This window comes from Aplysia californica, unplaced genomic scaffold, assembly GCF_000002075.1.
Source record: "Aplysia californica isolate F4 #8 unplaced genomic scaffold, AplCal3.0 scaffold00390, whole genome shotgun sequence".
Taxonomy (NCBI): Eukaryota; Metazoa; Mollusca; class Gastropoda; order Aplysiida; family Aplysiidae; genus Aplysia; species Aplysia californica.
The window spans coordinates 481,476-496,443 of NW_004797660.1; the positions used below are offsets into that span (position 1 = coordinate 481,476).

The 14,968-nt window shown below is 39.6% G+C and overlaps 1 protein-coding gene across 1 annotated transcript in view; it reads left to right on the forward strand.

Annotated features, from left to right (window-relative positions):
- The window catches only part of LOC101857737 (phosphatidylserine lipase ABHD16A), a 42,319-nt gene that overhangs the window by 12,955 nt on the left and 14,396 nt on the right, over window positions 1-14,968 (forward strand). The window contains exons 3-12 of the mRNA XM_005103807.3: window positions 120-186; window positions 650-736; window positions 2,189-2,274; window positions 2,945-3,018; window positions 4,645-4,734; window positions 6,357-6,430; window positions 8,617-8,657; window positions 10,152-10,250; window positions 11,118-11,231; window positions 14,236-14,400. Of these exons, the coding sequence (XP_005103864.1) occupies window positions 120-186; window positions 650-736; window positions 2,189-2,274; window positions 2,945-3,018; window positions 4,645-4,734; window positions 6,357-6,430; window positions 8,617-8,657; window positions 10,152-10,250; window positions 11,118-11,231; window positions 14,236-14,400 (897 nt within the window). The remainder of the gene's footprint in view (window positions 1-119; window positions 187-649; window positions 737-2,188; window positions 2,275-2,944; window positions 3,019-4,644; window positions 4,735-6,356; window positions 6,431-8,616; window positions 8,658-10,151; window positions 10,251-11,117; window positions 11,232-14,235; window positions 14,401-14,968) is intronic.

Genomic DNA, 14,968 nt, shown 5'->3' on the forward strand with positions numbered 1-14,968 from the left:
AAGCAACATTTTTAATAACTTAACTTTTCTGTGTGTGTATGCTAAGTTGTGAACAAAAGTCTTGATTTATATTTGTTTTTTATGTACCCATAAAACAATACTGTGTTGGTCATTCACAGTTTAACACAGCCCTGGGCGTATCGTACTGGACGTCACCAGTTATTGGAGCAATCTTGTACAGAAAAGGTGAGTGCTGACTTTTTGGTCACTCTTTTGGGGGGGGGGGGGGGTGAAGGGGAGAAAGAGGAGAAGAAGGGCGGGTAGACTGAAGGGGAGGGGGGGGGAGGTAGAAGGGTTACTATTATTATTATGGTCTGTATAACATTTGTTGCAAAGTGGCCAGCTCTGGAACAGTATCTCGAGACAGAAGAGACTAATTTTGTCTTTACTTTTCATTTCAATCTTATTGTTTAATAGTTTTTGATAACTGATTTGATTAATGATTTTTGTTTTGATGGTAAACACCAGTTATGTAGTTTTGCTTGCATTATATCCTTTGGATGGTTTATTCATCAGAATATATTAATTTTCATTCATGTCTTTGTCAGTTTCTGTTAGAAACTTTCTGTAAAATAATGGTAATGGATAGTTTGTTGACTTGAAAAGACAGCCAATCTAACGATTGTATGTTCATGGTATCTGTTTTCAGGGTATTTTACACAAGAAGGAGCAGGGAGTCTTCTCAGAGTTGCTCTGTCTATGTTTGTAGTTTATGCCATTGCATACATTCTGAGAGGTAAGCATGCTGCAAAGACTAACATGTGACATTTTCCATGTTTCCGTCTTTCCCGAGTCCGAATAACATTTTTTCATATTCGGACTTGAGTCCGAATAAAAAAATTTCTTATTCGGACTCAAGTCCGAATATGAAAATATGTTATTCGAACTCGGGTCCGGAAAAAAGAAAGTGTCTTCGTTCTATAGATCTAACGTTCAGTGCTTCCAATTTTCAGCCATTTTTTAGTTTCCCCCACACCTTTTCTGCCGATCCGATGCCCGCCGTGTCATTGATACGCCCCCCCCACCCCACCCGCCCCCCATGTTCTCACTTTCTTTGTTATAGAAAAAGGTAAAATTGAAGATTAGCAGACCACCTGGCACCTGCATATTATGAGCTGTGTAAAAGAAAAAAAGACCGAATCTTTCAAATACACAAGCCTCTGTGTCATCTCGATTGTCTACAAAGAAAAGGTTGTGTTGCTGTGTAGAGCTGAGCATACGGCAACTTTTGATTCCATAGTCCAGTGCACAATTCATTACGTAGATCTACGTCAAGACTAGCTTATTATTGTAATAATGATCAGTTGCCGGGGGAAAAAAGACTGATGCGTATGCGACGTTCAACGCCCGGACTGATAGTGCCCCCCTCCCCGACACGCACACTGCCACACGTGTGCAGGCCGCCCATCCGACCCAGACACACGCTAATGAGCCATCTTTAATTGCTTCTGATGACCTCTTGACAAATGAACATTTATTAGAAGCGCTATAACTTTAAAGGCCGGCCTCAAATTCATCATAAGATAAAAACTCGGCCCCTGCACAAAACGCCCTTTTGCCCGAAGTGATCCCGGTCTCTACCCAGCCTGAGGCGAGTCATGAGTGAGGCAGGACAGGAAGCCGGAGTCACGAGTCACAGGAAGTCGGAAGTGATGTCATGCTGGACAAGAATCAGAGTCCGAATAACATTTTTTCATATTCGGACTCGAGTCCGAAGAGTCACTTGTTTCTTATAACAACATATTTTGTTGGTTTTTAGATGAAGGTTTTGTCAACTTAACTTTTTTTCACAACTTTTTATGTGGATGAGGGAATGAGTTTTCCAAACTTTGTATTGATATCTGTGGAAAAATATCAAAGTACATGAACATTCATGCCCAGCACTTTGAGAGAAAAAGTATGTGTCGTGTGGTGCTCAACTGGTTGTTAAATGCTATGATGAGCACTTTTCCTTTTAATTCTTTCCAGTCTTGATATTATTCTAACCCTCTTCACTATGTAAAATGTGGCCCTAAGAAATTATAATTTTTATGCGCCCATAAATATAATCTTTCATTTAACACATTGGTATATTTTATTGAACATAATAGTTATCCAGTCCACTTTGAAAAAAGTGTGGTATGCCCTGGTTTATATGGAGGCTCCTTTCTTACTTTATGCTGATATGGTACCATTTTTATCTTCTCAGGTATTGGCCGCTTTAGTAATGCAGAGTACAGAGATTTCATCAGTGCGCTGGTAGCAGCTCGGGAAAAGCCAACCGTGGACTCCAAGGCAAGACCTTGTGTGCATGGCTATTTATAAGGTTCTGCCTGTCTGCTGTGTATATGATAATGATAGATTGCATTTTCATAGTTCTTGTATTCACTGGAAAGAAGTTTCAGTGTGCAATTAATATGTATTTTTAACCCATCAGACCTTATATCATTTTAGAACATTGTTGGTTTCATTGGGAAGCATCAGTGCAAACTGCCATATTTCAGATGCTTGAATATCAACACGCTGAGACAAGATATTTGACTGTCTTTGCCAAATATTCATTCCCAGCTGTGTCAAGGGTTTTTTCTTAGGACATAACATATGGACTCGTCCTCGTGGCATTACAGTTGCAGGCCATCAACGTAACCTTTAGGCTGACGTCGCCATGATATGTCAGTATGATTTGAAATGAGACCAATTTTTAGAGCTAACCAGGACTGGACCTGTAGAGAGTTCCAGGCAATCCTATATCATGGCAGTTAAACTTGACAGAGTGCTACCAGGGAAGCTGAGAATATTTAGAGTGTTCTCTTGTCTAGTGGGATAATATAGTTGTAAAGTGCACAGAGCATGCTGTTGAGCATGTATATATGTGCTTATTAAATGTTGTTATTATTGCTATTATTATAAAGAGATATAGTCAGACTCTGTCTTCACTTGCATCGTTATTTTTGTCTGTCTCTAGAAACAGCTTGCTGGCTATGACTTTGAGTTCTGGGCGTGGCCTGTGGACTTCAGGTGGGACGATGGAAGCTCAAGGTCAGTTATTAACTTATTATGCACATGTTCAGAGATGCAGTCTTTCCTTTTTGTTTTTCTGTTCTTTCAATTACTTTCTTTTAGATCCAATAGACATTTACAGGGCAACTTGGGAGGGGATTGTATTTTAGAAAATAGAATATCAAGAAAACACATTGTTATCTTCATGCAAATACAACTTTGTAAATTTTCAGTGATTTTCATGAAACCCTAGCGCCATCATTTTAGGTATGATTTTATTCTGAGATCAGAAGTTCAATGTTTTAGGTTCTTGGCTGGCGTTGTAGTGTTGTCTACTTTTTCAACTCTTTTCAGTGTTACTGATCTCCTAATCTGTTTGTTCTGAAATGAGGCCATTATCGAATTTATTTAGCTCAAACAAATACATCATGAATGGTTTTGCACACGTCGCATTGTTTATGGTACACATGAGCTAATAATCTACAGCTCTGCTCTGCAAAATGATATGTGTCAGACTTTGATTTGTGTATTATATTAGCCAATTGAGTGTAATAACACCCTTCCCTTTCCCTCTGGACCCGATAAATGCTCATGCCCCAGATATATTAGCTCCTTTGTCACACAGTGGTACTTTTCAGGGTTAAAAATATCCTCTCTCATCATTCCTATGTCATACCAGCAATTATATTTCAACTGTTAAGACTTTGTAACAGAAAACTTTTGTCAAGCTATGCCATCATGATTAAAGCAAAATTTTAGTGTCATTTTTCAGCACGAGACAGCAGAGCTAAAGAAATGTAGTCTCCATAAAATATTCATGGGTAATCCAGGTTGATCAAAGCCAGGATGTGTGAAGGGTTGGATGAACTACTGAATAATGTCAAAGCGTAATAAATTAGTACATAATGCCCCCAGGGCTTGTGAGACTGGCCACTGCTGCTGTACGCTCTGTAACTGTACCTGTATAAAAGCTCATGAATATTTCATGTGGTATGCCTCTGTAGGGAAAGCATGTGGCTTTGAAGGTGATTTTGCAGTGAATATTTTTGCTCTGAAATGCTGTTGGCAGACACACATGTGTATGGGTGAGAATGTGATGTTGTTGGCAGGTGACAGTGACATTGAATTGGGTCGACTATTTGTCCAACTGTCAGTTTAGTTTCTGCTTCCCCCAATATTCTAGTCTCTGATGACTAGCTCTGGTTAGCTTCTTCAGCTTCTCTTTGTTTCCATTATCCAAATCAGTCCTTGGCACCCCCCCCCCCCCCCCCATTATTGTGCTGATTTGATGTTGACTGCATCTTGAATCTATGTGACTTTTGCTTCAGTAAATGACAATTATTGTTTTAAAATTATTCTTTACAATTTAATTGTATTTACCCCCACCCACCCTATACCTTTTTAAAAGGTACACAATCTAATGGACAAACTTACGAACAGCTAATAAATGACAAATTATTGGTTTTAGATAATATTTTACCACTTAACGTATAAACGTATATATTATATACCTCTTCCTCTTTTCCCTTCTTCACATCATCCTCCCCACCAGAAATAAAAATGGACATACATACAAACAGACAAACAGAACACCAAAGAAACTTTACTGTAGTGTGCACAAAGACAGGCTCATCAAAATGCTGGCTTCTCTCTGTTCTCTTTCAGTGACAAGAAAAATGCAAAGAAGCCTGCTGTGGTGAACAGCCGACGGGCTCAGGCGGTGGAGCGCAGCAGTATCCCTTGCCGCTTTCTCAGGTAGAAGGAGAGGGTAGTTGAAAGGTGTTTGGGGGGGGGGCCTCTGAACTTTTTACGTCTTTGTAGTGCTACTTTGATGGTGTGGATGTTAACCCTCTTAGCGCTAAGCCATTTTTACCATTACCTCCCTTCATTGCTGGGTTTATTTTAGAAAAATGCTAATTTTCAACATGGTTATAAAAAAAGCTCATATCTTTCTTATTTACCATAATTTCGAATTACAGTAAGGAGGAAAAATGTGTCTTAAATAATGAACTATCCTTATGTCTGGTCAGATGTGTTTTTTTATGATGTTGTTGTTGTTTGTATCAAAATCCTCATCATTTTTAGTCCAGCCTGCTTGGAGATCAGCAGAATATCGACGTCCCCTTCTGGGCTTAACCTCGCTAGATCTACGACACGATATATCCCCATCGTTCACACGTAGATCTAAATCTTTTATTTGAGGACCTAATCCTTCAAACTCTTTATCACTGTCATCCGATTCCAGAAAAATGTTGGGTAAATCTGTGTCTAAATCAGCTGACAAATCTGACATTTTGAAAACTGTAGACAATATCCCAGAAAATTGCTAAAAAACTCCAGACCGATCCCCGAATGCGAAATGCATGGCCAGTGGCACTTATAAACATTGCACTGGTGGACTGTAGTCACCAGCAGTTCAAAAAATGGCTATTCTCATGTCAGCGGTATAGTTTCTACTCTCGTGTCGGATGAGGAAGGGACCGCACGCAGAGGGTTAAGTGAGTGCATGGACATAGTTTTTGTTGAGTTACAGCAATCAGGCAGGTGTTTGATGAATGCTAAGATTGGGTCTGCTCCTCTAACATCTTTTCACTTGAGACCACAAGACCCACTGAGTTACAAACATTAACTTTCGTTGGAGATTGCATCTCAATATACAGTTAAACTTATCCAAAATGAACACATACTGTCCAGCCCCCCCCCTGGGGCAGTGCCACTGACTGAAGTGTCTTTAGGCCATTCCCACAGGGGGACATTTCTCGTTCAAGCATAATAGAATTGTAAATGGGCTGACTCATGTCACACTCATAACTGTGCCTGATCTACAACAGGGAACTGCTGCTTTTTCTTTCCTGATCCTTACTATTGTCATTTTCCTCTACTTCTTTTTGTATGTTTGTCACTCTCTTGTGACCTGCTATTTTGGGATGCCTAGATAGTCGAAGCAGACCTTGTGCTGTTGAAGCTAGAGAGGTGAGCAGTTTAAATCTGATTCCTTGTAAAGATATCTCTGTTGACACTCACCCCTTGGCGCTCATATGACCTTATGCAGTTGCGAGCGCCGTAAAACCCTCTACTATTTTAAAAAAAAAAAAAATACTGTCCAGGAGAAAAGTTATCGTTATGATAAAGAAAATAAAGTGCTGGGGGAAGTGGTGGTTTTTGGTTGTTTAAAAAAAAATAATGTACAGTTGTTTTTATTGGACTGATTTGTTGTTGGCACAGAATGGACAGTATGTACATTTTAAACTTGCTGCGACAAATCTACATGTGAAAAGAATAGCGTTGAGAATTTTACCTACAAGAATCCCTTACGATGACCTGTGGCAGTCTGGAGGGTAGGCTCATGGGTCTGTTTGTTTCTTTTCCATTCCCAGTTACTTGGCGATGCATTCATTTGGCAGAAGGATGGTCTACCCAGGAGCTACATCATTGATGAACTATGCCGTGTGTGAGTGGGGGGTGTCTTCTTGTCTTTTTATTCTTCCCACCCCCTTTTTGTGCAGTCAATGGCCTCGTTAGACTTTTGGATTATGGTCTGTAGATCGTGAAAATGATTTCTGGCACACCTAAGGTGTTCCTTAAATCCATGGGGACAGATATTTTACTTGTCTGATGCAGTACAGATGACACAGTGTTGCCTATTTCCTTAAATCCATGGGGACAGATATTTTACTTGTCTGAGATGGTACAGATGACACAGTGTTGCCTATCAGAGTGCTAATCTGTCATAAATTTACCTCCCAACAGATTCTGGTACTCAGTTTGCCCCCACATGGAGCAAAGAAAAGTTGTGATGAGTGTTTTATTTTTTGCTAGGCCGGTGCTACTTGCCCGATGTCGGGAGACTAGTTCCAGGCTACTCGCCCGATGTCGGGTGGCTAGCGTCAGGCTAGTCGACTGAATTTGGTCGAGTAGCCTCACGCTACTGGCCTGTAGGGATTTCTGCGACCTTGAGTGGCTATCATTTTTCGCCCACTCATAGCGGGTCACCTAGATTTAGTCTTAGTCTTATACGGGATGTCCACTACGGCTGGATCGGGCTGATGGCCCAACTCGATCTCCTGAAACTGAAAACAAACAAGTTTGTTTTTGAGGCGACCGAGTCGAGCTATCCCATCCGTAGTAGGCACCCCGTATTAGTACAATTAGGTAGTGTAAACACGGCCTCGCGGCCTTCCGAGCGACATGAAGCTACTGAGAGCACTTAACACACCTCTGTGATTGGCCCAAACTATATCATAGGTGATGTTTTTCCGTCATCTATTTTTGTCTTCTTCCGAGGTTTCCCTCGTGAGTTGACTACATTGTTGTAGATCCCCTAGATCTATCACCCTTTATTAATTATTTGATTATTATCATTCATCGGAAGGCCGGTGACAAAGTTACTAACAATAGAAATGCAGGGCCGTGATGTTATTAAAGATTGTCTTAATACTACCAAGATGTTTCAATTGCCTTATCTCGCGTCTGAACGAGACTTGGGCGCTAGATCTACCTCGTCTTCTTAGCGCGTGACGGCCCGTGATACCAGTGTAAACAAACGTTTCAGCGCTGAGTTGAAAGTGATAAATTTTGTCTTCGGGCAGAGAGAGAAAGAGAGAGGAGGGGGGGTTATGCATTTTTGTTATGTGTTTGAAGTGAATTGTTTGATTTGTAAGCCTTTTTATTTCCCACTGTAAGAGCAATTTCCAAAAATGATAAATAAAGTGCCTTTTCATTACATTTATTGATCTGTTAAAATTTTTTTATTTTTTGGTCCTTGCCCATTTATATGAGATACACGCTATCTGATTAGTAGAAAAAAAGTGTGTATGATAATGTCCAATAGTGTATTTACGTTCATACTTAGTATAACCAGTAACTGTAATAGCAGATAGAGATTCCAGGATTATATATATCTAAGTCATTGATCTGAAAGCAGTGATGATTTTAGATATAATGGTGGTGATGAGTGAAGATGTGGGATTGCGTTTAAGTAATGTTAGCGTTAGTCCTATCTTCCTCTGCTTCAATGAGTCACGAGGGACGTGGGCACCCTCTATCCCATTCCCTACTGGAACCATCTTTACGGTCATCGTGAAGTTCCGAAATGGTGGGCTCAGTTTCTGCTGTGGTGACATTGTTAGTGTTAGCCTATTTTATCGGGCCAAGACAAGTGTCGAGAGGAGATAAGTGGGAAGACAGTATAGTGGCAAGTATGTTGGAATTTGTAAGCGGGTTGTAGGTAGCAAGGTGGCAGATTATGATCTTTAAAATTGCAGCATTCTACTCCCTGATCATTTGCCCCGAGTACTCTTTTCGAGTCCTATTAAGCTTGCGAAGATTCTCACACAGGATCCTCAAACCCGAGTCGAGAGTGCACAATTTACACATAATATTGTGTCCCCTCGCCTCAGGGGGAGCTGATCTGTTAAAATTACCTTAAAATCATTTTCTTATTATTGGTGGTTGGCGGGTGCTCTGGTGTGGTGTGCTTCTTCTTTCCTGTTTAACTTTAACATCTATCCTCCTTATCTTTCCTCCTACTTTTTTGTGTTCGTCACTCTCTTGTAATGCCTCTTATCTTCAGCATTTATATGATCATATTGTGTTGCTTTTACTAAAAGGAACAATTTTCTTATTTTCCATCTCCAGCCAGCATGCTGAACAGTGGTAGGGCAGCTTTGGTAGAAGAGGTAAGTGAAGGGAGTGACTGCCATGAAATAACCTCAACAAGGCGAAATTCAGTTTGCTTTGAAATCAGTAGGATACTTGGTTTTTATTATTTACTGCTCCGATTTGTCCTATTTTGGATGTCAGATGATGGTCTTTGTTAATATTATAGGTAAATGTGTCACGACGCAGTGGAATCAGGCTCTCGTCAATTTTTCGGCATGCAAGGTTATTGGTATCATCTTAAAGCTTGTTTATTTGTTTTGTTTTGGATGAAAAAAAATATCCATTTATCTTGAATACAAGTCGAGATATTTGCGAATGAAGGAGGTGGGGTCACCTGGTTTCAGAGGTAAAATTGGTGAGCAAATGACCGCCAAAGATTAGTTGGCGAGTCCGTGGAAACTGAAAATTAACATTTTTTGTGCCTTTATTCAACGTTTGTCAGTAAAATTCACACAGAAATGTATTCTTTAATGAAAGGTGTTAACCAAAAAACAAAAACTGGATTAAAATTCTCTAACCTGCGGGAAAATGCCAGTTTCTTCACTTTGATTATTTTGATGAGATCCTGATTTTACCACGCTGCCTCACAAATATCTCCCGCAGTGGTAGTGACTAAATGTTGTTGAGATATTTCTTTTTTGGTCTGGAATCTAATTTAATAGACAGATGATGATGATGATAGCAGTGATGGTGCTTAGTTGGATATTTTAATGCAAAACATGCCTAAAAAATCTCAATTTCTCTGTTATGGCTTGTCTAAGAGTTTGTAAATGAAACAAATGAAAAATGTGGGAAAATTACACTCTTGCATGTACATAATTCCCCCCCCCCCTTTCCCCATATAATACTACTGGTGCTGTTCCCTATTTCTGTTTCTGGAGTGATATAATGGACTGGCTGATCAGACTTGATGTTGACAGTCATCCATACTGGGCAGACTGATCAATAATATGTCAAGTATCATTGTGTGTTTGGTGAGAAGTTGTTTATGCTGATGGTTGCCTGCACATTGATGTGGGTAAATCGAGTGGGTGCTTGGAAGGTACAACCTAACAGGGGATGATGACAAAGACAACAGTTGAGAGACAACAGGGGGGTGATTGTGTGGGTTTATTTTATTACTCCTTTCTTCACTGCTGATGCAAAGGAAGGCCACTGGTGTTGTTTTGGTCAAAATATACGAAGAAATGTCGTAATTACCATTTTATGCCAGAGGAACTGTTTAAGCAATCCTCTACTGTCAGAGTTGACCAAGGATACTCGCTTTTCTCTCTGCCTGTATTTGTCATAACCTTCAAGAGTAACTAAATTATACACTGGTAGCCATTTTTGGTTTCATTGAATTAGTTTGTTTCTTTTTGCAGCCGCACTTGATATTACATCCAAGAGGAGGTCTTTATGCATTTTCTTCAGACCACATGACATTATTCCATGACAGCTGTTTACTCCACCTTTCATTGTCGTGGTTGTCATCTTAAAGCTCTTTTACTTCTCTTCTCTGCTTCCCACAGAAAAATGGCCACAGAGCAAAAGTCTTGGCTGAAGGAGGAAATGAAATTGACACCATGTTTGTGGATCGGAGAGGGAAGCACAACAATGGGAAGACACTGGTGAGTGACTGTGCCGTTGAAAGGCTTTATGGCCAAACCTGCTGTATCCAAAATTCTGGATTTGAGACAGTTTGGGAAAATGGTTTTCACCTGCTGGCCGGCTTTAATGATGAAATAAAACACTTCAAGAACTGTGGAAATTGTTTCAGAGAAGTTTTGGGTCACAGAAAATTAAATCGCTGGGATAAGCCTGGTCCCAGAATTCTGGTTAAGAAGAAAACTGGACTGTTGCAGTATTTGAGCATTTTGTTCTGAGTTTTGTCATCTAATTTCCAACCAGTGGATCCTTGTGATGAAAAGAGTGGTAAGTAAATACAGATTTGCAAATTATATCGAGAAAAGTTATTGTGATGACTCTAAGATGGTTGGTGATTGAAGTGTTTCTTTGAACAAAATGGGTTACTCCTAGCTAGAAATTAATAGGACAACTCGCAGTGGCATCGTAAGAAATGATTTCTGATACAATGTGTGATTTGGGGGGGGGTCCTTGTACAACATGTTTCTCAAGGGGAATCAAAAGTGTTGTATATATATTGTGTTTGTCATATTATCTTATTTACTTAGGTATAATGAATCTTCCTTTTGTCTTTTCCTTCTTCTACTTCTTTATTATCCCTCTGCTGTTTTTGCATGCTTTTTTCTGCTATTATGTCTGTGTATCTATCTTTTGCCAAAGCTTTCCATTGAGCTAAGTGCTTTGCCTTCAAATTGGCCTGAGTATGCTTTGTTGTGTGTACTTTTTTTATTGGGTTTTGTAACAAAGAAAATTGATTTAAATTTGCTCCTCTTTCAGAGAAAATTGAACAGATGTTACAAATATGATTATGGGGAAGACTTTTTTTTTGCATTGTCCTACAATACCTTCAGGTGATCGCTTTTGAAGGGAACGCTGGTTTCTATGAGCTGGGCTGCACGGGTACTCCTCTCGACCTCAACTACTCAGTGCTTGGCTGGAACCACCCGGGCTTCGGAGGGAGCACGGTAAGCTCATGACCTGTTGCTTGTTCCTATTAGAGCTACGCATGTTCCTGCTAGATACAAAAGGTTAATATTTATATAGAAGTACTACCAGTATTCATACCAGGAAGACTTCAACTGTGTTAGGCTGGCCATGCTGTAAGAATAACTGATTTCAGAATCCCAAATGCAGTTTTCACTTACAACAGGGATGCCACTTTTTTCCGGTATTTTGATCCTGATCCGCTATTCCGTTATTGGGATCGAGATAGAACCTATAGCGGGGGAAAAACAAAATTTAAAAAAACCCACTTGCCCACAACAACTTGCGCCAAACGTTCAAATAACGGAAAAACGAAGACGTCGCCACTTTTATGTACACCTATTGCTTATGTTTGTTTTTCGTTTCTCTCTATGTACACCCTTTGGGTTTCTAATTGATATTCATATGTTAGCGAGACCGTGACACATGGATTTTCAGCTATTTAAAAAAAAGTTGAGTGGCATCCCTGTTCTAAGGGAAATGTAACGGTGGTGCACCAAAAAAGTACTACAACTGTACCCTGAAAATATCTTTAAAGGGCTTCAATATTACTGCCTTGACATGTGAGGGAGGACATAACTCCTGAGAGACCCAGTTGGAGAACAGCAATCACAGAGGGCTGCAAATTGTATGATGCTACACATAAGAAATATAATGAAGCCAAAAGAAGCCCGCAAACTGCACTAATCCACAAGTGGAAATGAAGCCTTTTGAATACTCAAAATGTGGCAAACTCTTCTCTACCAGAATTGGTCTCATTGTCAGTTGACCATAGCAGAAGCCACAGATGATCTTATTCCTTCTATTTCTCTTTAAGACTTTGCCGTCACATCTCGCAGATCGGCGATGTTTACCACAAAGTTTCTTTGAATTTTCCCCCAAAATGCCTTTTCCTTTGATGGAAAGGGTTTTTACTATATGAGCCTTGTGATGGAAAAGGGTTAAACGAATTTTTCTCCTCAACAAATGTATTGGTCATCATCAGTAGGATGAACAATTATTATTGCTATTATTATTATTATTATTATGGTGATTATTATTATCATTACAGTCGAACTGGCCCTTATGGCCACATTTGCAAACAGTCATTTCTCATTTCCTCCCTTGCATATTTACATCGTAATGACACTGTTTGAGATGTCCAGTTGTCTAACATAACCATTATTATTATTATTATTATTACCATTATTATGATTACTATTATTATTATGATTATTGCTATTATTATTCGTATCAGAGACTTTGATGTTAGTGGTTTGGTTGCTGTCGTGCTAGTTACTACTTACTGTATTCACGCAAAAGGTTTCAGGATGCCAATACTCATACAGGAGGTGCTGTTATATTATACAGCACAGGAGGGACTTGTTACCATGCTTTGTTGTTTTGTTATGCTGAACTTCAGAATGGAACACTTTCGAAAATGTTTTAACTCACTTACTACTGGGCTCTTTCACCAGTCACAAGCGTTGGAGACTGGCGTTTTTGGAAGTATTTCAATAAATCACCACAATTCTCAAAATTACCCTATTGTAATTATTTTTTGACACAGTAAAGTTACATTCAAGCTTAATCTAGTACAAAAAATTAAAGTTGTCAAAGTCTAATACTTTAATTTGTATGATTTTTTAAAAATTGTTATGAATTTGATTTTCCGAAAAAATTTCCAGAGACATGACGGGTAGAATGAAATTCTCAGCAACAAAAATAAAAGTTCAAAGTGTTCTGTTTTGATATGTATGCATGTGTGAGTGTTTGGTGAAAATATAAAAGCTGGTCTGTGCGTTGATTCAGACCCATACACTGAATTACATGAAACAGATGTATGGCACGACGTTGTGATTTCGTTGCGCGAACAACAACACCAGTACTAGTGCTAGATGTAGCCCTAAAACTAAGACTCGGACCGTGTTCTGGTACATATCCTGGATCCTAACTATCAGACACATCATATTTTGAGACACTAGAACTAGTAAAATGTACAGAAGTATCGAAAACGGCGAAATTATGTGATTCTTGTTCATGCGACTTCTTCGACCGTTACTACGACGTGACTGTCGGATTACTGTCAGCTGTATAGAAAAAAACAAAGCGCGAGTTCCGGTCAGTTCAACCCCAGTTGGGATCACTGTCCTTCACCTTCAATAACTTAAAAACTATGGGCCCCAGAGATACGAAATGAAGTCTAAGCAGCTCAGGCCTGGCCAAACACAAGTACGAGGCGGGTCACGCGATCCGTGCGTGATTTGTAGAGCGGAAAAAAAATTCCAAAGTTGGTCACGCAGAGCTTTTGGGGAGCGTCGCGGCAGGGGTCATGCTACTGTTGTGTGAACCGTGTGAAGTGAGTTAATAATACAAAAATAGCTGAGATTCAAGTTTTGGAAATTTTTTGAAGCTTTATTTCCAGCAAGCCTCTTTCAGCGGTGCTGGTGAGCCACAGGCAGCGACTCGGTTACATTCCTGTACAATGACAATGATGTTTTATTATTAACTTTTTGCATTTGTTGAAAACAGGTCTCTCTTACCGGGAGTTCTTTCATTAGATGAAGAATTATCAAAATTGGTTAATTTCTTTTGATTTAATGACCAAAATGTTAGTGATATGTTTGTCACTTCAGGTTTCTTATCAAAAGAAGACTCCAGCATAGTTGGAAAACCCTTCTCGGGAGATAAAGAGTTAAGGCAGTTAGACTACAAGGAGTTAAGGCAGTTGTTACATTTTGTCTCAGTAACTTTATTTAACTATCTCCACAAATGCTTCATAAGTAATGGTTTACATTTGGGAAGCTGCTTGTTATGACAAAGTAGAGACTGATATGATGTAGTTGATAGCCTGGTATCCAGAAACGTATTTTTACTACTGAATATGGATTGGTTCCAAGTTGTTTGTCTCTGTCCTGTGGTCCACTGTCACATAGTGCTTGTGCTGGCTCATTCAGTTTTGTGTAGTTTGGGGGAAATGTACCATTCTGTGATTTGCTGTTGCAGGGAGTCCCGTTCCCAGATCAGGAACAGAAAGCAGTGGATGCTGTGATCCAGTACGCTATACAAAAGCTGGGGTTTGAGCCCCAGGACATAGCCCTGTTTGCCTGGTCCATCGGTGGCTACACTGCCTCCTGGGCTGCTCGCAATTACCCTGATATCAAATATGTTGTGAGTATCATTTTCCATGATTCTGTGTTTCTGTTCCCTATCCATACGCCCTGGGGTCATTTTGTACCCACGGGGTAGTATTCTTCACATTTTAGAATACTTCTAGGACGAAGAATTCTTTGAAACCTTCGGTATTTCTCAAAAAATAATTTTGACAGACTGCTATGCAAAGCGTACAGATCGGATTAACGAGTAAATTTCCTCTTTGAAAGTGGTGGTGCGTTGTATGGATACGATAGTAAAACACGACGTACGGTTGATAGTGATGCTCTCAACAACTTTGAAAGATAAGTTCCTGTTATATGTGTCAGTGGTATCTTTTTATGTTCACGGGAGTTACAATGTGCTTATTCCACTACGTCATCTCTGAATTATTTGAATTACAAAATGTAGGAAAAGACCCAGTTACTGTGACATTGGCTAGTGCTGCCTACTTCATGTGGCTGGACAAATGCGAAGTGTTACCAAAATTTGATTAATATAGATTCTCTAATAAATAACACAATCTGTGTTGAGAGGCATATTCATATACAGTCAAACCTGTGTAAGACGGCCACCCATTGTCAAG